The sequence below is a fragment of the Bombus fervidus genome, chromosome 15 (assembly GCF_041682495.2).
Source record: "Bombus fervidus isolate BK054 chromosome 15, iyBomFerv1, whole genome shotgun sequence".
Classification (NCBI taxonomy): domain Eukaryota; kingdom Metazoa; phylum Arthropoda; class Insecta; order Hymenoptera; family Apidae; genus Bombus; species Bombus fervidus.
The window spans coordinates 6,645,853-6,670,852 of NC_091531.1; the positions used below are offsets into that span (position 1 = coordinate 6,645,853).

At 33.7% G+C, this 25,000-nt stretch overlaps 1 protein-coding gene and 2 long non-coding RNA genes across 27 annotated transcripts in view; 1 reads left to right on the forward strand and 2 right to left on the reverse strand.

The window, feature by feature from the left end:
- The window catches only part of Lap (phosphatidylinositol-binding clathrin assembly protein lap), a 31,594-nt gene extending 8,040 nt beyond the window's left edge, over positions 1-23,554 (reverse strand). For 5 of the 25 annotated variants that reach the window (XM_072017890.1, XM_072017888.1, XM_072017892.1 and 2 more), the window contains exons 1-14: positions 22,906-23,554; positions 9,400-9,542; positions 8,282-8,357; positions 7,228-7,242; positions 6,441-6,543; positions 6,148-6,356; positions 5,967-6,073; positions 5,840-5,881; positions 5,656-5,750; positions 3,917-4,085; positions 3,282-3,410; positions 3,064-3,193; positions 2,782-2,868; positions 959-1,675 (exon numbers count right to left, since the gene is read on the reverse strand). In XM_072017890.1, coding sequence (XP_071873991.1) covers positions 959-1,675; positions 2,782-2,868; positions 3,064-3,193; positions 3,282-3,410; positions 3,917-4,085; positions 5,656-5,750; positions 5,840-5,881; positions 5,967-6,073; positions 6,148-6,356; positions 6,441-6,543; positions 7,228-7,242; positions 8,282-8,357; positions 9,400-9,542; positions 22,906-23,035 — 2,152 coding nt within the window. In that variant the 5' untranslated portion in view covers positions 23,036-23,554. The remainder of the gene's footprint in view (positions 1-958; positions 1,676-2,781; positions 2,869-3,063; positions 3,194-3,281; positions 3,411-3,916; positions 4,086-5,655; positions 5,751-5,839; positions 5,882-5,966; positions 6,074-6,147; positions 6,357-6,440; positions 6,544-7,227; positions 7,243-8,281; positions 8,358-9,399; positions 9,543-22,905) is intronic. The other 20 variants (XM_072017901.1, XM_072017900.1, XM_072017894.1 and 17 more) reach the window with 13 other exon arrangements.
- Positions 11,674-14,145, reverse strand: LOC139994774 (uncharacterized). The gene is made up of 4 exons (XR_011801720.1): positions 14,027-14,145; positions 12,960-13,940; positions 12,512-12,891; positions 11,674-11,721 (listed from the first exon to the last, which is right to left on the reverse strand). It is a non-coding gene; the product is annotated as an uncharacterized lncRNA (long non-coding RNA).
- On the forward strand, positions 12,768-14,827 carry LOC139994775 (uncharacterized). The gene is made up of 3 exons (XR_011801721.1): positions 12,768-12,879; positions 14,123-14,633; positions 14,702-14,827. It is a non-coding gene; the product is annotated as an uncharacterized lncRNA (long non-coding RNA).
- Positions 23,555-25,000: the final 1,446 nt, after the last annotated feature.

Sequence of the window (25,000 nt, forward strand, 5' to 3'; positions counted from 1 at the left end):
ACACAATCTATTGGATATATTATGCATTGGTAATTAAATAGTAAATTCAGGTAGTACTTACAATATATCTCTACATTTTTCAAAAAAATAATTTGTAAAAATTTTCCAAAGACATCATGCCAGTACCAGCAGGTATACACCCAAGCATTACAAATGCGTTAAATAATCAACCTTTATGAACAATTCAGTGAAAATCTACTTCACAAACCAAGAACAGATACACAAATCACTGATGCTGTATATCTCTGAGCTTGTACTTTTGTGACAAATTTTAAACTGGTATTACAAATTTGCTTTCCCTCTCTATATTATTCCAGAATTATTATATCATTATATAATTGTAAAACATTAATAATACAAGATTGATTCACTTCTTTATATTACCTCTAAATTACTAGATCCCCTTTTTTACACTAAAATACCGGAAACATTAATCCTTTCACAACCAAATGTTTGGAAGCTATAGAAGCAAAGATCTTTTTGGTCGATCATTAAAAAAATATTCTTTTTTGTCTTTATAAGGAAGATGTACCGTATTAAAATTAGTTTTAATGAAAATAGATGCAGTTATCACTTAACCCCATTATGCCTATCATTCTTCCAAAAATATTATTTTATTATTATTATTAATTTTTGACCAACTTAAGTCAGGTATGCAACTATTTGTGGATGGTAGTGTACATAAAATTAGTAAAATTCAATATTGATAGAAAATTCTTGATAATGAAATATAGATTCCACAAAAAATTGTACAAATATTATAAAGATGGAATTTCACCTTATCGTGCTTTTCTGTAGTCTTCATTTTAAAGTATAACATTGCTTATATGTAACATCTAGTGTGAAAGAGTTAATCATAAGGTACACAAGAGTACACAGGCTCATGAGGACCACTGGGAAGCATCACTGATTCCTTTGACATGCAAACTGATGATAGTCATCTATACATTCCCGTCACCTGAGGTCGGCTGCTTAGCCGGAGAACCGTACCCCGCCGGGACTTGGGTTGGGATACCGTAGCCGACCATCGGCCCTCCAGGCATGACCGGTTGCCCGGTGGCAGCCATATTCGCAGCCATATCGAACATGCCAAAACCTTGTTGCATAGGTTGCTGTGCTTGTTGCGCGGCGGTTGGTAGTTGTTGAGATATAGGTGCCGGTCTTGACGGAGACCCGCCCAGTGCCATACGAATGCTATCATTCAGATCGTCGAACGCGCTCTTACTTGGAGCGGCGGCGGTGGTACTCGACGTTCCAGTGGATAGTTTCCCAGCTGCCGCTCCGGACATTGTAGGCGAGGTTGGTCTAGGTGTACCGTTCATCGCTGTCGCGGGAGGCGGCGGTCTGGGAGGCGGCGTGGCAGTGGACTTACCGGAGGTCAGAGTCACAGAGGATGCCGCCTCCACGGCGGCGTCCCCAGCGACACCCTCCGCGGTCCTGAGCACTGCAGAGTCGCCCCCAAAGAGATCTGCCTGGCCGCCAGCACTGAACAGGTCTCCGCCGATCTGCCCTTGTTGCTGGCCATCGCCACCGCTCACATTAGCGGCAACGTTTGCGGCACTCTGCTCGAAGAGACCGAAAGCGGCTGCGTTTGACTGCGTTGACTGGGAACCAAGGGAAGGGAAGTCGGACATAAAAGGATTTGGTACGGATCCGGCCGTTCCTGGAGCACCAGCTTGCGCAGAAATCAAGGTGCATCGATTATTAGCGTTTTCACTTTCTCAATGCGGGGTTAATTGCATTTTTACTCGCGGGGGTCTGATATGCTTTCTGACTACATTACTTGTCGTGCCTTGTCCTAACACGTGCACGCTGCATTGAAGATGATACTATAGGTGACTGTACACGTGTCTGACAATAAAGTTCTTGAATCTGCCCGATTAATAGAATACTCTGATATATTTCTCAATGAAGGCTTGTTGAATTTTGTATGAAAAGGTAAACTTTATTGTTACATCATGTAGTCTATGGATCTGTAGTAAGAAGCATGGTCGTTATTCGCATATGAAGATCACAGGTAAAAAACATGATAAGCACAATTTTGACGAATTTCTGATTTTAATGCCACTTTATGATCAAACAGATCTAACAAATCTGTTAGTCTCAAAGATGTTAATCCTTTAAAAATATCTAATAAGTTGATAAAGTTTTATGGGAGCTAAAAATTGTAATTATTAAGACAACATTTTCATATCTACAATATTTTTATGTTACAATGAGGAGTATTTTGAAAATTGTGAAAGGAACAAAAAACACATGCTTAACTCCAGAACCAAATGAAAAGACAATTTTGGTAACATGAAAGCATACTAAATGTTATAACTGCTTTCCTATAAAAAGCAGGAATGTGATTTATTATACTCCTCGATAGTTTTCATATTCTTTAAATAACAATGCCTCTTATTACATTAGCAATACTATGATACTTGAGAGGTTAACCCCAAAGGTTTTTGAAGAATTCATTTTGAGAGTGATCACAAAATAAAAACTACCCACTGTATCCAAAGATTCAATTTAACCGAATTGTTCTTGGCATATTGCTACAACCTTTTTTTTTTTAGGATTAACTTGCCCAGGCATCGTCAATGAATCTAAACTATTTAGTAAGATGCAAATGTATGATACAAAATCTGAAGCAAGAAATCCTTCACCATAAAAAGAGATGAATATATACATGTACAGTGTGAATGTGAAAAAAAGAAGATACAGTGCACTTGATAAGTGAGAGATTAAAAATCTTTATCTCGTAAACCAGCGAGATAGGTTGAATCAAATACTCACCAGATTTCGAGTCTTGATTACCAAATACGGAAGAGAAACTGTTATCTGTAACAAAGTTATTATTTGCTGGGGGCACTGCGGCGAAACCTACAAATCAAAAAATAAAAACAGACCGATGAAATAACATAAAGAACATAATCATCGTACAATAATCGCCAAATAAAAATGTACAATGATAATAAATAAAAGAGAACAAAAGGTTTAGTATCGTTTTTGTTCTATTATAAGATACAATAATAACATAATTAATTAAATTATATAAAATAAAATACTCATATTTACCGTTACCGTTAGTCATCCACATATTGTTCTGCGTTTGTGCGGTCGATGCAGTTGCAGGCTGTGGCGCTCCGAACATATCCGCGAAAGGATTCCCTGCTAATTGGAGCAGATCGTCTGACGCTTTTTGCGGCTGAAAACAACAAAGTGTAATTTATAAAGAAATTATCATGGAGACAGAGGACATTATGTATTCTAAAAAGAGGAATGTTCCTAGTTACCTGACTTTCAGCTGTCGTTGTCGTTGATGGTGAACTGAATAGATCTACTATTGGTTGATTAGCGTTGTTGGTCGGTGAACTGAGGAAGGGATTCGTACTAGGTCCGCTCGATGGGGATTGCACTTTTGCCTAGAATAAGGAAATCAGGTCAGCTATGGAATCAATAGTTTTTTATAATAACTGAGCCCTTTAGTCTTACAATCTAACTACAATAAATGAAGACCACATGGAAAAACATGGTAAATCCATATAAAATTGTTGGTTTTTATGACTTCTATGACACTTGGTAGTTAAAAAGAAGTATTTTAATATGAAATAGCTGAAGAAGAGAATAACATGATAGATCCAAAACTATAAGCTTTTCGAAAATCCATAATAAATCCATAATGTTTTGTAAGAAACGAATAATATTAATATAATTGTTATCTTAGCTTAACTTAATTAATATTAAGCTGCATAATTAATATCTTTAATATCTTTGAAATGTTCAAGAGGATTATCAAATGAAAAGGTAGTTTTAACGTAGAATTGGTTGACAACGTATTGAATTATAAAATTGCTCTTCTATAAAAGACAGGAAATGTGACTTATCACGTGTTTCACATGTGGTCTTCGAATAAAAAATCTTTCAGTACCTTGTACTGATTCATAGCAGCCTCCTCTTCCGCGAGGGCTTGCTGCCGCAGTGCTTCATCGATATGTCCATTTCCGGCATGGTCGAGGCGATTATTACTGGCTGCTGTTCCAAACGCAGTACTGGTGGAAGACAGGGCGGACACTCCCGACTTTACATTCGTTCTATTGCTGCTCGGGTAATGATTGGGCGATGGATGTGTGTCGATGGAGTGGTGTGGATTCACACAGGAGGAAAAAAGGAAGAAAAGCCATTTTCAGCAGCGAAGATAAGTGTGGCCGTAGGAGCGAAAAAGGAGCGAAAAAGGAGCGAAAAGGAACGTTGATCATTGAAAACAAAGGAGAAGACAAAGAAAAAAAAAAGAAACAGTGTAGTACGTATAAAGATAACAACGATGTGTAAAAAATTCAGCTACTCAGTGCTCTTTCACCCAAACGTACATACAGATATGCTCCATAAATATATAATTATTGTACATGCGTAACGCTAGCTTTCTTTCTTTTATCCACAGATATTAATGTGTTCTTTTTATACACATATATCTTTCACTACGTACGTTTTCAAATGAACTCACACAAGCAATTAAGTTGAGTAATACTACCTAACATGTCTTACAATAGAAACGAAAAAGAAGGAAGGAAAAAAGAAACAAAAAACACACACGCACACACTTTCTCGTTTGCTACTGCTACGGTACGCACGCTTATATACAGACGACATATGTGCAAGAAAATATCACCTAGCTTTTAATTTTATATTCAAAATTGGCTATTTTACTGTTTAAAGAATGTGTTAATTGAAAATAAATGTTGATTATAGAGATTGTTATTGTTGTACGAACTTTGGTAGCTCATTGCGCAGAAAACATAATAGTCTCCGAATAAATGATCTAAAAACTGATCTATTTATGATCGGTTAATCAGGATAGAAATCTTAATAAAAAATGCGATCATTTATCTGGAAAATACCGTATCTTAGTTTTATATTGTAAACGAGATTTAAAATATTATTAAGCGCTCTCGCCGCAAGTGGTTAAAAATTATATATATCACCGAGATGGTGATCACACCGTGAATCAACAGAAACATAGATAATCGTGCAATAATCAGCGATAAACTATTTTAAAAAATGCCTGTGACAAAATGTAATCTCTTGAGCAGTAAGCTAAGTGAAATTTCCGTAGAAGACTTGGAACAAAATATCTAGAAATCATAAGAAGCAATAACAAACTGATCTGATACCAAACATAGTTGACACTATAGCCCGCAAAACAGAAGACAATGAAGAACGAAGGAAACGAAGGAAAGAAGTAAAGAATCTCCTGAACGAAAAAAGAAGCGCACGTTCTCAAGCAATAGAAAAGAAACGCCAACATTACCTTTTACCCTACAATTTACAAAACATTTTGCGAGGAGAGTAATATGATTAACGATTGGATGATAAATGGGATTTGCATCTTTGCGTTGAATTTGCAATAGAATAGAAATAAAGGAAATAGTCTGATAGGATTCGATGCCTAAATATGCGATATTGTGTTTCTTGAACCATGATAATTCTATAGAAAATATTGTTTTCCAAGTGAAAATACCTTATTCGTAGCATTTTTATACAATATGCGTATCATGTATAACATTTTGTTAACAGACAAATCGCAAAATATTCCTTAGAATTAGTGAATTTAATCCTACTCTGAACGTTAACATAGGTTTTATATGTTTGTACGAATTATAATTAACACACCTTGCAGACTGTGTTGGAGTGTTTGCTGCAGATCCCTTCTTTCCTTCCAAGGAGGCAAGGTGCTGCTCTAACGCATCCAGTAAGCTACTAGGGGCCTAAGAAATGTCCATTTTCAAAATTTCACAAATATACTTTCTTATAGAACTCAACGTTACACGCTATTTAATTGAGGTACATTTCTTACCTTTGTTAGATCAGGTATGTCTCCTTTATCAATGCCAACGTTCTAAAAGGAGAAGCACAAAAATTAATCTCAACAAATTTTTGGAGCGTAATTATGCGATTCATACGTAAAAGCTAATTCAACTTACCTCGGCAACCTTTAAAAATTCACCCACCCGATCCATTCGTATGAGGAACTTTTTGTACAAGTCCAGAGCTTCGCGACATTGTTTTTTATTCATATCAAAATACTTTTCTAAAATTAGGACCAACAATTAAATATTTCTCTCAAAAGATGATATAGAAAATATTAAATTAGAAGTATACTACCTAGTAAGTTAATAATGCCATCATTGTAACAGGCAAACAATCTAATCAGATCCCGGAAAAGGAGCATGAAAGCCATGTTTATGACACCGTTGGTGAGATCATTAGCGGTGCAATCGAACTCCAATAGAGCATCCAACTGTGACTGTAAAACTGGCAAGGTTTTCAACAGTTTCTCAGCGTTCATTGTGCGCAAAGTACGGTCGTCCTTCCTAAAACACAATTTCAAAATAAATCATTTGTTACAAGTACAAGTAGCTTTCTTTCATTTTTATGAATCAAAGTTGATCGCTTACCCTCTTTTCACCTTGCAAAAGTCAAACGCTACGGTCCTGTAAGAAAGAGCCTTCTCATTGAGGTACTTCGCGTATCTCCTAATGAATGGTGACATGTCATAGCCTAATGACAGAAAAAAGATCAGTTTAGAAGATAAATTTATCCTTTATCCATATTGTTATACAAGAATCCAAAGAAACTTCAAGGTATAGTTAATAAAATAAATAAACACCCAGTCTTTTCTCAAAGGAGGTAAGATGAACTGAAAATTGAAATTGTGCAAGTGCAAAAATTTGCATACATACAAATGAAAGCGGGCATAGACTTTGTTAGAATTATCGATCTTGACACGCTTTCAGCCTGTAATGTGAAAAATGTGTGCGACACGCAAATTATGAACATATTCATCTTCACCTCCTACATGAAACCTGAACGCATATTTCAGGAGAAATGTGTGATGATGTCAATTTAATTAGTGCTAGAAATCACAAGTGCAATGTTGATTTCCTCAGGGAATTTATTGCATGATACCTAATCACACAACTGGCATCATAAATTTTAAATAGTGGTCTGGAATACGGAAGATACAATGTTTCAATTTCCTGTTGTACAGTTTAACATCATTAATAAATAGTAACTAGGAATTAGACTAATTGTTAATTTTATTCAGGATTAAAATTTGCTCAACATTTTTTTATTATCCAATTTGTTTGCAAAGTGTTAAACAGAATATTAAGTTATAGTTAGGGATAGTAATACAGAAAGAACATTCACAGAGAAAGGAAATCGAAAGATATTTTAACTCACCAATACGAGCTCCTGCTGTGCCCAAATAGAGAGAAAATTAGTTCCAGGTTAGTAAATCATAGATGAATGCCAGATACGCATACATAGCTGCATAATGGTAGGAAGTTAGCCAGGAAGAATTTATTATTAAATTGCTGATTCCAGAATAAAGGCGATGGTGTTGTTAGAAACAGTTATACCTTAACTATATGTATACATATAACTAATTATTTGATTTTGACAATATCTTGATATTAATTATGTTAATAACTGATTTGAATACTTTAGCTACAAATTAGCTTTCACATTTTTAATTCTTTTGAAGGAGTGAAGAAATATATATCTTTTATTATGTTTTAAAATAAAATATTGCAATTAAGGTGTTAAATCGCTAAAGTTTATGTGCTCGCGTGCATGCTGCATTCGGATATATCTTTTTTACTTCTTGGTAAAGTTGTTAATAGATTATACAGTATACAGATTGTATAAGATGAAAGCAACAACAAAAATAATTTCATGCTACCTGGATAATGGTTCAATTAAATCACTGTCTAACGCGATTTTAATTTATCAAATTAATCGCCTGCAATTTTGAAGTAAATCATACAATTATCAATTAATTAAATTCATTCGTTAATAGCTATTTTAGCGATTATCATTCGGTTAATGTATATTGCTAAAATTCAATTCAATTAAAAATTTCTCTAAAATATCTGGGATTCGAATAGCGATAAATTTTTGTAGATAACAACAAGTTACTCCACTCTCCCATAATTTTTTACATTTCATCATTCTTGTATTAACATATTTCAAAAATTTTATTTCACAACTTTTGCAAACTTCCATTTAATTCTTATTCATTTCTTTATTAATATTTATACTTTATACTGCAACGTCTTTTTTTAAAGAGATTTAACCGTTTTAAATAAAATACTACAATTTATTTAAAATCACTGTTAAGATAAAAAGAATAAGGAGCAATGAACATTGATAGGGAGATGACCGGAATCGACCATCTAATTGAACCACTCGGCAGAAGTTAATGCAAGAAGATTCTTTTAAACATTGTGGTCACCTTGAACGCCGCTTTTATCGAGAAAATTACTGAGTTGAAACGTGCTGTTACTGGACGCCAGATACTGTGTAAACCTCTGCAACAGAAAGGTCATTGCACTTGTAAGTTTTATTTTTTTAGGATCATCTGATATATATATATATATACATATATATATTTTTGTTTTTGTTATGTACACTATGTTCATCTCTTAATAATATACATAAGTTGAAGTAACCAACTAATTTTATTTCAAAGGAGACAATTTTTATAATTCCTTATATTTAATAATTTCTAAGAAAATTATTAAAATAATAGAAATAATAAAAAAATTGATCAAGTATATCCTATTAAAGTTCCATGACGAATTATGGCGAACAATGTATGCAATATTTTAAAACAGATCGTCGCTCGCATTACTAGTAGCATTATTGTCGCCGTTGTGGCTCTGTCCAAGGAAATGACTATGTTACAGTTGCTGTTCTATTGAATTGCATGTGCAAACCGTAAATGTTAGACTCTGGTCACGGACTCATGCTATTCGACCCCGTGCACATTCACGCACAGGCGACTGGCAAGGGCGACGACACTTCCCCTCTTCAACTCATTACTGAACCAAAATGAGTTAGACAACCTCTCGACAAATGTAAATAATACTCCAAACATTCTATTTCATGTTGTCAATTAAAAATTCCATGCTAACAGTTCTTTGCAATTTAGCCTTAAAAATTGCAAACAATAGTATGTTTATATTAAGTATATTAAATAGATAAATATATTTAATAGGTTATTGGGACGTTAAAAGCTAAGTGACTTTAAACATTTATTCAATTTATCAAAGTATAGAATGTTGTCATAAATTGACTGAACTTTAAGAATAAGATAAAGCATAATATTCAAGTAACAGAAAATCATCATAATGGAGAGCCAATTAAAAAGAATATGGAAGTACAATTGTTTCTTGTGTTTTACAATTAAGTAATCAGATATTCACTACCATATCGTTCCTAAATTGGCATTTATCAAGAGGCAAAGGGAAAGAAAGTTCGTCTGATTGCTTTTGAGAAGTCACTTTATCGGGAGAGCCACTCATGAGTACTCCTGTATCCTCTTCTGCATTGCAGATACGGGGCCTTTACCTCATTGCCGTAACAAAGCATATGGTGCACCGTGATCAGAGCTTTAAAAACGACCGTCCAGTTCGTGTTTTGCGACCGTTCTATCAACAGATTCGCCAGTTGAGGTATCGACACGTTGGGTTCGTTCGTGCACCGCACCAAGTCTGAAACAAAGAATAACGAGTCTCCAATTATTTATAGTCACGAATTTCTTCCTCCTTTTCTAATAAAATTACTTTCTCTACTTTTAATACTTATTCAAAATACATTAGTATTCGTTATAGTAATATATATTTACAGTAATGTATTACAGTGATTTATTATACAGAGCACCCTAAGAATCGTGAAAGATGCGATTACTACGTGAAAAAATAAGTCAAAAATATTTTTTCCTACAACGCTTCATTTTTGAGAAAATCAAACCTATACAGATAAAAAGATCGACTCCCTTTTTCCTTTTCTTCTTTTAGTCTATAGTTCAATGAGAATAGTTTGTTCTTCGTGTTAGAAGTAGACACAATATACGCACAGCATAGTAAAGTTGTGTAAGGTAGAAGAGATGGCGTGATAAAGAATCTTTATAAATAGTAAACCAAGGATTTTCTTTTATTTCTCCCCTGAGAGGACGACCACCCATAAACTTTCTCATTGTTCTCGGGACTAGTAGCAATTAAAAGAAGACCAAGATTAGTCATTATCTCTTCCAAGCCGTTTCCAGTGAAACCATCAAGGGCTATCTACCATCTCGACAGAGTACTATCGTTTCTTTCTCATCCCGACAGGCTACGCTATTGATCGAACCGTTGTTTTCTACCATAGCAGATGAAAAATCTCGTGGTCGAGAAACTGACCTTCAAACGAAAGAGACACTCATTCTATTTTACATTGCCCATATATATAGGATCTGTGTAAAGAAACACGGAACAGAGCATAGAACTAGTTTTCCGCGAATGATTCATGGCTTCCAACCGCGTCTCCCCGTCCCATTCATTCTCTAAACACGGAATGGAACTGTCCGTTTATTTGAACTGAAATATCTTTCTTAGAAGACGACGTTCCACCACTTGGTATGGAAGCAAAGGGGTCTAAAATTAAAACCCTAAGTCCGTATCGGCAAGAACGCATTTTATGATGGTTTCCAATGGCACAATAACAATTAGAAGGTATAAGAAAGAAGGTATAGTGGCCGACAAAGGGCTATAGATCGCCAAGCGGTTTTGCAACCGACTTCTAAGAATATCGAGCACACCACGTGCGTTCCTTCCCTCGTCGAAATCTTCCGCTTCAATTAATTTCTGTTTTCTCCGGCATTGTAAAAGGTCTTCGAACGTCTTACACAACTTTTATCATTGTTCAGATTAGATTTTATGTAATCTGAGAGCGCAGAAGTGCTCGACGTGATCTTTCGCGTGAAATTCTTTGTTTGTTTTCAACGAATAAAAGTCCATCGTAGCCGTTGCCAAAACGGAAAACATGTCTCGGCAAGTGCTCGACCTTGTCACGCTTCTTCTTTTCTAATAATGTACTCTCGAATACAGACCGCAAGCCGTCTCCATTGAGTAGTGCTCCTTGCTATTTATAAAAGGCACAAACCACGCAGTTTAGTGTTTACTGTTTGCATTCTGCCAGTGGTGTAACAAGTGCAACCGACGCCATTCGTCTATATGTATTGTACATGTAACAATCTGGTAGACGGGCTCAGAAGTATAAGTGAGATCTTCGACATGATAAATGCGCTAATATTTTCTACACTGTAGTCTTTTCCTTGTGATTCTAACAGTGCAAATCAATCTTATTTCTTCCCTGCCTTTTACCTGAGATTCTAATAGTATATCCAAATTCTGACATCTGGTCTTACATTGCACTTTAAAATGTTATATATAGAATATTAAAATATTACAACATATTTTAAAGAATATTCTTCTTCCAATAATAATATTATTTTGTTCTATTGGAATAATAAAATTCAATAAAATAATATAAACAAAGAATGTTGTGCATTTATTATTTCCTTACAAAACGAAAGAAACTTTTGGGATAACCTAACTATAAAATTCTTATGTATATATGAGAAATTCAAAAGTGTAAAAATGCACACAATGTGCATAATATGGAAAGTGTATAAAATACGCAAAGTTTAGCATATATTATAATATTTAGTAGGTACAGCACCCTTATTTGTTACTATAAAAATATGAATTTGCATAAATATACGCAGTCTAATTACAAGTGCTTTTCTGACTAAAGAACTAATTCTTCTCACTTATACCACGCCCCCTAGAAAATAACCAAAATATAGGTTAGGAGTGTTCGAATTGGATTAGAAAGGAAACAGGTGGCTCCCTAAAAGAAAAATCAAGTTAGAGGAATAGTTACAGATTCCATTTGAATGGATTTAGCAAAAAGCGAGAAGATTAAAGTAAAGAGGAAACAAGACTTTTCGTTGTCCAAGATTTTGAAGTGGCACCGTTACCGACTTGCGATATCAGGTTCCACGATTGTTCATCTGTTCTTTACAGACCAGGAAAAAAGCTACACTTGAGCTAACCAATATGTAAAGCAAATACAGAATAGAAGTTATGAAATTCTTCCTAATTCTTCTCAATTAAGTCCTATGGTTGACAAAATTCTTTCAAAAGTATTTCCAGAGACACCTGTTTAAGTGTCGGGTTGTCCAAAAAGTTCGTTAATTTCAATTATAGATTTCTATCAAATAATAGAACATTCAAATATACGAATACTATCCTTAGAGAATCAAACTGATAATTTGTTAATAAAATAGGTTTCTTTTTTTCAATGAGATAACACTTAACCTCATACATCCAGGAAATTTTGAGTCATAGAATGTTCACTTCCATTTCTATTTATCTCGATATTTACTCAACATAGCTCAATTTCAACGTTATTTGTTCTAATCTTTACAAAATTTAGTCAGAAGACACAGACAAGAAATGAAATACTTTAGAAGCTCGTAAAAGCTATTTGAAAAAATTAATTCTCGATAAAAGATGAGAAATTTTTCTAGGAAAGACTGACGAAGTTACAGATGGCAAAAATTCGATTCTCGATGAATTTTTCCTAAATTTCGCTAAGAATTTTCTTAATATAATGTGCTTAGCAGGTTTTAAGTTACCAAAATAGCATCTACAAGTATCTTGCAATTGCCTAGGAAGGAAAGCTTGCCATGTATATACAACCTCGAATAAAAATCGATAGAAAGAGACCCATTCCGCCTCTTGTTTTCGAACTGACTTTATAAATAAACAACGAGAAGCACATTGTGGCGGGTATCGTTGATGGACAACATGTTTATAGCCGTTGGAACAGAGGAAACTTGATGAATCGAACAGTTGTTGAGAAGAACGGGAGATTGGTCGTTAAATGTAGCGAAGAACGCAATCATTATCGGAATTTATCTGGAAGTTGAAGGGGTGTGCATGCTGAGATGTTTCTCCCGAGAGTCCAGACTCGAATGGGGGGCGTCACCGATAACATGTTTTGGTAAGACGATAGCTGTAACAAGCGAGGATTATCAAAATAAACAAACTTTCATATATTGCAAAATAGGAACATCTGGTTACCTCGACCTTGCATCATTCTATTTCTCGCATTCCATTTTACAAACTTTCTGCCGGCTCCAGATACGTTTCATATTTCCAACAACGATACAAATACATATTTTGGATAATCTAGTTCACAGTTGGAAAATAAAAATAGAAACTTAGCTTTGTTCCCAACTGTATGAATTAGTAGGCTGGTTCATATGAAGTATGGAACATTTTGAAATTTTAGTAGTATTCTAGTAGACTCAATTGTGATGATCGTTAGGCTGGCGGATATTTATGCAAATTTTCGTGGTGACAAATGAAAAAAATGAAACCTAAACAGAAATTTCCATTACTTATTAAATATCATAATGAGTACTATGGATATTCTATATCTGTGGCTTGTTGCAAGAAGTACCAACGTCAGTATTTATGAACTTGAGATATTAACACTTAAACATACATTAAAAAATTCATGTTCAAATAATATCCGACAGAAAAGTTTCTGCCGTTTCGAATTTCTTTTCTAATACAAAAAGAAACAATTTTAAAGCTTATGCTATTTGTGCTTTTTATGTTGACTTTGGTATTTTTGGCAGATAGGTGATTTTATAAAAAATTTTCAATAAATGTCATTATAGTGATTCCTAGATAGAATTGGAAACTGCCGTTTTTTGTATAAAATATACAATCGCTTGCAAACTCAATACCGAGCTTAACTTAATTTTGCAAAAATACGACATTGCCACTTCTTGCATGAAGCACACGATATATTTGTACATAATACGCGATTTCTGTGTATTCCTGTGCTTCCAGATATTCCAGATAATCGGATAAAAATCCGCGTTAGTAATAACAACGTATTTCTTCAGTTTTATTCATAAATTTATAAATCCCATATAATCAAAAAGAAAATTCCAGTTGTTTCCATTTATGTATATCTCTTATCCTTTTGCAGTCTTGCTATAATTAGAAAGTATAGTACAATCTTGTCTCCAGGAACGTCGGTAATCGTTTCTGCAATAAAATTCGAACGATAATTTGTATTCTATTTATACGGAATATTTTTGATAAAAGTTACTTTAGAAAGGGTGATCTTCCACTTTCCACTGGATAATTTTAAATAATCACGCTGCCAGGAGTTACGTAGAAAATGGCGACAGTAGTGCAGTCCAATCCAATCCAGCGTATAATTGCAGGAATTTGAAATGGAACAGTCCGAAGGACAATGATTATTATCCAAGAAGGAAAAGGAGCGTGCGAAGAGACACAGGAAATATCGATGGTAGATATCTTCGAGACTGTTGGTCGTACAATGCCCGCGAGCAAATTACACTTTGCAGATAAATTATACGACTCGACTTACGTGTCTTCGAATAGATTATCATAGGCACTTTCCATTGCTGCACGTTTACGTGTCGAATTAAGAGAATTACGTAAACTGTCTTTACCATAATGAATGATTTTATCCCGGGTGAATGAACAGGAATTTATCGGAAAATTCGTTTTTAAGGATAAAAGTAATCTTAAATTAAATTTCCTATAAACGTATAAAAATCCCTAGATTAGTGACAAGCAAGAAGCCCCGCGACTGGTGTGAATCACCTTAATTTCTCGTTTCTCAATTTCTGAATGACGGTATGATTAACAACGACCACGATAGCAACCACGGGGATCTCCGTAAATATCTATTCATCACGTTGAAATTACGTAAGAAGCTTCTATCAACAAATTGCATAAATCATGACGTAATAATTAAGATCCCCCTTTCACCCTAGGAAAAAGCAGGCTCAGCCGTTGATAATCGACTTTTCTTGAAGGAAGGCGAGGTTAGCTATAATCAGGAAAGGAAATTATGCCAGTAATTGCATTACTGGTTTACTACGGCAAAATAATGTTCATCGTTAAGAGAAAATTTGTTTTTCTTATACGTATTACTTTTGATTTTAATTTTATTATCTAAGATGTTTTTTGGTTAGCTAAGGACAGGGATCCAGATTGTGCAATTTGTGGAAAAACAATGATTGATAATTATGCGGTTTATATGGACTTTCCCTAATTTTCACTATGTAATTCTCTAATCTAACCTAATCTAACGCAACATAACCTGACCTAATTCTTTTTTTTTTATAAATTCCGACCATTAAATAGTTAAAGATAATAAAACAAACGAACATAAATTTAAAATCATTTTCCTTATTTCATCAAAAAAGACTAGCATCAAATATGTAGTGAAAATTGGAAGAAGTTACTGAATTGCAAAACTATCAATTATTTAATATCTGAAATGCAAATATAATCTTGAAGTACAAATTTAATTTCCTTTATTTCAATTCTTCTTGTTACGTATAAATTTGTTAAACTACCTGGTTTAATAACTCTTTAAACTGGCATGCAAGAAAAACTAACCGATCAATCAATTTCAAACAAAGCCCATTCATTTCGTTACAAATCTCTCCAAGGAACGAACCTCAAATTTCTCTTTGTTTGTTCATTATAATATTTTCTTAAACGATATAAACTCAATTTGTCTGTCCCGATCAAAATAAATTTTTCTTTCGAACGTTAGAACTTTCCAATTTTTCATTTTTCTCTTTCGATAATAGCTTCAATCCCAGCGTAAACCACCGAACTTTAAGAAAATTTCTCTTTCGTGTTCTGACGACTGCGACAGACGCTGTACCGCACGTCAATAATGATTGTCGAATATGACCGCAGAACTTGTATAATATACGATAAACTACAAGAATAACTGAAATAGAAAAGGTACATTTATACTTCAAGACTATCCATTTACATCTCAGAAAGATCTAAGCCCACATAACCAATAATTAGTGTAAAAAAAAGTTCATAAAGAATACTTGCTTTTATTGTTGCTACACCAGAATCCCTCCGCCCTTGAATCAATAGTTATAAACGACATACGAGGACCAGGAAGAATCGAATCGAATCGATCGTAGAACCGAGAAGATGTAGATAGTCGACTAGACGGTACTTCGCACATGCCCACTAGCAATGCATGCTGGGTAGCTTTCGTTCGAGATTCTGTCTATCGATCGGCCGTGCACTCGATTACCAGCCGATGACCTCGCGATCATTCTGATTGCATGCCCATTCGGAGGCCACGGATGATCAGTTGTCGTGCTAAAGATAGCACCATTCTACGTACTGTCGATGAAATTTGCCATCAAGAGACACGAAATATGCACACATTTCTGTTCTTTCTTTTTATCGGGAACCTTTCACCAGCAAAATATCAACAATCATAGTAATAATTTATCGTTCATAATCGAGATATTTCTGGATCGTCAAAAGTTCGATACTGTCTCATGAAATACTTTTTAAATATACAAGTGGTTTCATTTATACTGCCGTACGTAAGTATTTGGGCATTTCTAGCGCTTTCTACGATACTTGCTAGGTAAAACAATTTCCTACCAACGTTTTACCTTTTTAATTGTATTCTCAAAAATATGTGCATGCGTATTTGTTTAATATGGAGAAATAAACTTGGTTTGCGTGTGTGATACAGTATATTTATTTAACATATGTAATGTACTCGCGCCTGTTCACCCCCTCACTATCAAGCTCTCACGCATATTCACATCTAAATTTAGTATCATCGAAAGTTACGACTATAATTAAAGACAACAAAAAATCTACTATTGCGACGTCGTTGATACTATACATGTTTGATCATTTAAATTTTTCATAAATGCGTAATCATCCAGAATTTAATAATAGGTTATGAAACGAAGAAAAAAGTGAATTTCTAGTTTTATTGTTGAGAGCAGTTGTTCGTAGAAATTTTTTCGAGAAAAAGGACAAGTTCGAGCCTGCTGAAGGTTTCGTCGACAGGAATTCGTTTCGCTATCTAAATTAGCAGACCGGAAGAAAGACTGCGAGTTCCGTTCCGTTAAAACGGAAATGCGCTCTTACTACTAACGAAATATAATGTTAACGTTTTCGCTCACCAGGGGTTGGCTGAAACAAATGCTACTACGTAAAATAATAAAACGATCATTAACTTTGCAATGTTGTGGTGTATTAATAACCTATAAATTAGGTTCCAAATTTATTGCAATAACATATTCAGTGGCCATTAACTATATGTATAAATAAATATGTGTACACGCAGATAATTTCTTAATTAACCAAAAAACCATTACATATTTGAAACGTTCCTTATTTTCTATGTTATAAAGACAAAATGACCATCCCAAATTGCATAGCAATTTTCAGGAATTTCGTTCGAATACTTTAAATATTTTATAAAATACGAAAGTAGTGATAAACAAAAAAAAAAAAAAAACAAAAAAAGACAGTCAACAAATTGCGTTATATTAACGAAACATGATGCAATAGTTATGAAATATATATATGTTTCGTATATATATATTCCGAGAGCTTCTTTCTATATTTCTTCCTTTTCTTAATTCGACTGAATCAATTAGAAATAATTCGATACGATTGAAAAGTGCAAAGACCCTACGTCACAGTCTCCGACGAGGGTGGGCTTTTAAATTGGAACAGATACAGGTCACACCACCTACACATATATCTACAAACCTTGATGCAACCCATGCGACAGTAGAATCGATAATCACGAGGAACTGGTGCGGTTTCCTATCGTTTCACGTATAAAATTGCTTATTTTCCTGTCGATAACCAAACTTTTACACAATCGGTAACTGTCCAACTCTAATTAATCGAAGGAATTCGACATAACGCAGTTTATAAACATTCACATCACTCTTAGTCATCCTACGTCGTCCTTAATATTGAAATATTCCTCAGGTCATTTTCGCATTCCACTATTATTTATAATCTAGAATGCATATTCATAACCTAAGACAATCAGCATACACTGGCTCACGAAGATATTCCAACACTTATGCAAATCCTTTATGAATATATCATGTATGTTATACGAGACATTTTCAAATTCCATTAACACTGTAATGAGATCGATCCTTATGATTATATTGGTAAAGTTTTAAACGAATCTGACAATGCACATATTAAGTTAGGTTTACTTAGGTTTTTTTCATATGGTACTCTAACCTCACGTTACATACATATGTATCTAATCGAACAAATTTTCTCATAATTCAAAACTCTTTCTCAGCGACTATTTAGTTTCATTGTTCCAGGAAAGAAAGAATTGTTCAAGAATTTTATCAATTTTAAAATTCAATAACAGAACTGTTATACATAGTTTCTTCGGTTAAAGTTTGTTCTAAAATAATTATTACGTTAGAAGATTGTTTAAATGGAATACAGAAACTCTGCTTCTACCAAATGTTAAATTCGTTTCCAGCAATTTTTATTTGAATGTATATATACAAGTTTTTCATACTAAATACGGAAATACTTTTGTAAGCAAACTGTATATTCTAATTCAAAGTCGATAGTCAAAATTAGAACGATTTATGTATCAACAAAGAAAAAAAAATGTGAATTTAGTACGAAATTTGAATTCTATCGCTGTTTAATAACATTGTAAATGTAATAGAGGTTATAAAGGGGCAAGAAATGTATTTATCGATACGATTGATAGGCATAGAAACATAATAAAGTTCCCATTCCCGGCTACATTCGAAGAACGTTATGTCACTAACAAGCTTCGACTTCATGGCAACATTCATAAACCGATAATATCGTAACAACTTCACGCAGGAAGCGGCGGAAACTACTTTCGCACGAAACATCTGTTATCAGTAGGATCCAGCGTTCAAAAACTTTCACCATTACTCAACTAGAAATCTCGATCGATTCCCTTCGAATATTTTGCAACGATATGTACATATATTGGTTTTCATGTAACGATCGACTAAAACCAATTTAAAGCTAATACGTAGATTTATGAACTCTATATCGTTTCTGAACTATAGAGGTTATGTTGTTAAAAAGTTGTTAATTCCATGTTATTAAAAAGAATTTTCCATAAATTTTTGAAATTTTTCTTAATACAAAATTTCACAGTTATAGATGGCACTTATTCGTGTTAACATAATTGTAATGGGCGTGTATAGGTTGGCAAGTACTTTGCCAGCAAACTATACAATCGATACCAGCAGCTCGCGAGCGGTGTGACTATACGAGCAAAAAGTCTACTAAGTCAAGTTACTTGTTTCTTCAATAAAGAGTAACGATCGTTATCGGTGTAACGGTCGCGAAGAAACGTAACTTGATACCGTGATAGTTATTCAAAATTTCTGATGACGCAAACCGAGTTCTCAACACAGCGGCATGAAATTATCCAACATTCAACATCTATTAATATTTTCATGCATTTTCATTTCTTTTTTCAACCGACTAATCGATTTCTCAATTTCTAGCTCTTAGTAGGCGTCAACTTCCGCGAATAGAAACTGAATGAAATATGAAAATTGCCTTTAGAAGTTTTTAACATTAGGTACAATACACGTGTGATGTACAGTTCATAAGATATGAAATGTAAAAAGATACCAAAATTTGATACAATCGTAATTTTATAAAACTGATTTAAATTTACTAAGAGCAATAAATAAATAAAATATATTTCATAGAATATATGATTACCAATATGACGAAAGATTTTCAGTATAAGAGTTATTAGAATTCAATTAAGAATATCAATTTTATCTGCCATTGTCTGTACATATGTCGAATGATTCAATAAGGTTTTTATAACGTGCTAGAGGACTTTTTTTTTTTAGAATGAATCGTCATTTTTCCGATATAGAAGTTCAAAGTTTCAGTTATATAAAACACATTAAATACATAAAAATAAAATCCCTATTTTGTTTATAATTTATTTCAATTTAACGAAGTTTTGACAATGTAGATAATTCATGCTTGATTTTAAAATCATTATAAGATAAAATAACAATTGATTACGCTATAAGAATAGTGCCAAATTGAAGAATAAAGATAAAAAGTGTTTACATATTTAATAGTATTTTATATAATTATAAAAAGTAAACAAAAACTGAAGGAAAAATAAAACTGAATTGAACGGAATTAAATAAACTAGACGTCAAACATATCTCAATATCTCAAAAACGTGAGCCTCTTCTGAAAAACTCTATTAGAGTTTTGCAGTAGTAGATATGTACATATGCAATGTTTCCTAATAATCACAATACATTTGTTACAGAGATGATACTACTATTGCTATGAGTACTGGAACACACTGTATAATACGAGTTGCATTAATATCCCAAATTTCGAAAAAGGATCTCCACATTCATGGCCTGACTTCCTCTCGTTAAAACCTTGTCGATCAAGGCACTTTCGTCCGCGCAACGCCTCGAAATGGAAAGTAACCCGTTAACGTGTAACGGACAGAAACACACACACATACACACGAAAGGTGCGCGCTTCATTTCTCGTACATCAGACGTGACTAATGCGGTAACGTCAACACCCAGACATTGGCTTAGGTTCATGCACCTTGAAAAACCGTTTGATCTCGAGAAAAAAATGCAGATATTCCCGTCGGAACGTGATTCATCTTCCGGCCAGTCTACGAATCGCTTTGTATATAACGATAGTTGACTATACACGCTAGCTATACAAGAAACGTTGCTACATTATTATATTTAATATGGCAGCTAGACTGCAGATATTTATGCAAATTCATATTCTAATAATTATAATTGGAGAACATGTACGTTACAACGTCCTATCTTAGCCGATAAAACCTAGAATAATACAACAAAATGTACTAATGGATATATAGTAAATTAAGACATAGCTTCAACATTTAAATTAAGATAAAAAACAAAATATGTCCAACATGCACAAACTTTAAAAAAGATTAAGATAAAAAACACTGACTCACGGTACAATAAAGAGATACATATATATGCAAATTAATTAAAGGAACGAAACTTATGTAGAAAATTGCTTGACCTACTAAATATTATAGAGAGTATTATACTTCAAATATTTTATATACCTTTGCAAATTATATCTTATAAATTATATATATTTTTGAACTTTCCAATTTCTTATAAATGTATAAAAACCAATTAAGATTAGATACTATGAAAATGAAACGTAGTTCTTGATAAAACTATGCTTCCTTGGAAAAGAAAGATATGTGTCAATACTTTTTGTGGCCACTGTACCTCTCCTCGCTGATACTCCTCCATGCGAGGACTAATGTTTTCAGAACAAGGTCCTATCCGAGGACCTACCCTCTCACTTTTTTCGCGTAACGGAATTGCTCGAAATGCTGGTAAGTTGAAGGTCCAAAACAGTTATATTTATATTTTATTTATTTATTTTATATATATATATATATAGCGTAATTATATCTGGATTAAGTCATACGAACATTGAGAATTTTTATACAAATTCATATTTTTTTATTATTATTATATTTATTATTATTATTTCATTTGAAAAAGTCGAAAATTGTTTCACTTACCAAATACATATTGTACAAAGCATTATATTATATTTCATATATTTCCTCATATTATGCGCGTTCTGCGAATTCCGCATTTTCAAATTTCCTATAAATTGAAATTCTTTATAACATTCCTAAATTTCCTAAATACATAAAAATTCACAGTCTGGTTATATGTCATGATATAACGAGCGAAACATTGCGGACTATTTGTATTGAAAATTTGGGTAAAAGTCGATTTCGAAATTTATGCAGATAACGAATGGCAGAAAGTTTGAATTTCTACAGAAAGGTTATGTATACGTAAAGCAACGTATTAGCGATTTGTTTGCTTGCAGGTGCATGATTAACCTTGATTAAGCGATTCTCAAGGGTTGTAACCTAATGTATAACTTAAACCACATCTATTCAGGACCCTTATTCCTGTATTAGCTATCTATTTCTGGTAATTGATATCTTAAAATGAGCCATAATTTGTCGATATTTATTAAAAATACAACGTTTCAAATTTATTACTAGGACCATATGTTAATAATTTTTGTCAACATGCCAAGACAATTATCTGCAATAGGAACGCCAAAAAAGTATCTGATCTGTAAACCTAATTGAAATACTTTCTAATCAGATTAATAAACAGATGGTATGCACGAGATATAAGAAAGAAATTTTCAAACTAACAAATATTTCCTCGTGTAAATTAGCAGTATAGTTAGTAGCTAATGCGTTCACTGCCACGCGTATTTTGTATATTTTGCCCTAGAATATACTATACCGTAACTTTCAATTTTTATAAAATATTATATTTCTACACTTTTTTCTGACAATTCGCTAAAAATTTCTTAGTCCATGAAACTTATAAATGTTACCTAAATCATTCGCACTATTGACAGTTTTTTAGACTATAAAATTTATCAGTGTTATCTAAATCATTTATACTATTGACAATTTATTAGTCCATGAAGTTTATCTTAGTTTAATCGGTTTAAAAAATTTAGTAACGTAAGCGATTGAAGACCATCGTAACACTAAACGTGCTAAACTAATATGTATCGTTCGTCACCGTGAAAATACTATGTAAAATCACCTCGACTAAATCCGATTCACCTAAGACCTAGAACATTAATCCCATCCTTTCAATGCAAATAACTAGAGCGTGGATATTTACGCAAATTCGTATTCCTATGATGATAATTTCAAACACAAAACCTAAACGGAAATGTTTTACTTACTGAATATCGTAACAGATGCCCTTTGCATATTTCTTACAGTGGCGTGTAAAGATCTCCGATTAGAATGAATTTTTAATTCTATATTCAAAAAGGAATTTTATGTAAATTAGTAAGAGAAGGTATTATAATACACAAGTGGCATTATATAGTTATGCAATATTACTTAACGGTTTTTTGAAATGTCGCTTTTGAAATACTAAGTGAAAGATCTATCTGTTCGGAAACTTCTACACGCCCCAATATATTTTTGCCTACGATATGCATTCTGTACATTCTTCAACTTCCAATTGTCCCATAAATACATAGAATTCCTTAGTCTATAAACACATAAACGTGTCTTCGGAGAACTTACATTCGAGATGCTTCTTTTTGGGTCCTATCATCTCCTCGGTAGTAGCTTTGCAGACAGCCTTAGCGAGACCCTGACCGGCGATGCTGTGCCTGGCTGCCAATAGCCTGTCGTTGATCGTCTGTCCCGCCATACTGTCCCTGTACTTCTGTCACACTCGAACTTTTTTTCCTCTAATGCTCACGCACCTTTCGACTCTCTAACTACTTTCCTTCTCTGTCTCTCGTGTCGTACTATCTATCACAGCCAGGAACAGTTCTGCAGCCTCGACGATAGTGTCACACGCACACCACCACAAACTGGCGTTTCAATCGACACGAGAGTAAAACCTACTCGAGAGCACCAACAGGGAATGAAGAGTTATGTGTAGAACGATATACGTAAAGATTGCGAATATACATGCGTGGAGCCGGTTCCCGTTGGTTCAAGTAGTATTTCCCTCGATTTCGCGATCAACCGGCCTGGCCTCTGCTTTTTGGTGTCGCGAATTCGATCGAGCCGAATGAGCTCTCTCGCGCGCGCGTAAAGGGCTCAGCTGGGCGAACGACAGCTCGGCTCACGGCGACGACAGAAGGCTCTCACAACCTGCCAAAATGGCGACCCGGACCTCCTACTCCTTCGCCGGACCGATCACTCCTGACAGCCAATCCTACTCCTTCTCCGCGAACACGGCCTACTACCTCTGACGTCATACTGCGCTAGTCAAATCAACTTCCGTGAACATATACGACACTGCTTTGATAACTGGCCGCAGCTTGAGATGGAATTTGGTCAGATATCGAAGCATCTGTTTGAATTGAGAAACAGGATTGAGCTTCTCATTAACTTCATAATGCTCGTACCTGTGTGAAACATCGACACAGCTAACCAATTATTTTCTTGTACTACTAAACAATCACATTTTCGTATTTATTAAAAACGCTTTCCTTTACTTTTTACTTCCTACCTAGTATTTTACATCTGATTGTATTAAAAATACAAAATATAGCATTAGAATTACAGAAAGTATGTTGTTACATAGCCAAAACACAATTCTTTAAAAAAAATTATGTATTTTTAACCGATTTTAACGCATCCATTCTAATTATAACCTTAAATATTTCATTCGTTCAGAGCATACATTCATTGTAACAATAGTTTACGAGATTCTACATCAACATAAAATTGATAAAAAGATAAAAGTATCTGATTTCAGATATCTTATTTAAAATATCCGATATAAATCTATGTATAAGTTGATTGTCGGGATTAATGATGAGAGAATTGGAAAAAACTGCGAACAAGTGGTAGGGATAGTAGTAGTCAGTTTACAAGGCAGGATTCTGGTCACTTAATGAGGGAGTGCTATGGTACGAAACTTTAATAAACAGATATCTTTAACTTGAATGTTAAATATTTTAGATATTTATAGAATATTATGGTTGATTTATTTTCTCGATCAATTTTATTATTTTTAATATTGTATAATTTGAATGATACATTATTTTGGTGACAGTTATATGTAAAATGAGAGGTGTTATTCTTATTTGGAAATAGTTGCAGAATTTTACAAGGACGATAAAGAAAGAATAGTAAAAGAATTGTTAATTAAAATATCGATCGAAAAGGGAGTCTCCGTAACAAGTTCAAAATCGATAACAACGCTTCAATCCCTGCGCACGCATATTTCTTGCCAAGTAAACCATCTAATGTATATCATGTCAATGATTAGATAGCAATAATATTGTCCTTTGTTCTAAATGGTTCGACAATCTTTACATCTGTATAATTTGATGATGCATTTTAGCAAACTAAACATTTAAATATGCGAGAGAAATTCTACACGTCCTAGAGAGAAAATGTCACTAGACGATTTAATACTACACTACCATAATTTTTCACGACCACAGCAAAATTTTTAAATAAATGATGATTTATCTGGAAAATAGATATTTGAAAATATCCCAATGAATTTTTTCAGAATTTTTCACACGACTTATGTACACATATTTTGAACATTTAATTTCATAATCCTAAATTATTAAATAATAATAATATTTAAAATAACTTTCCTTAAAAATCTATTATTAATATGCAATTATACAAATTATAAATTAAG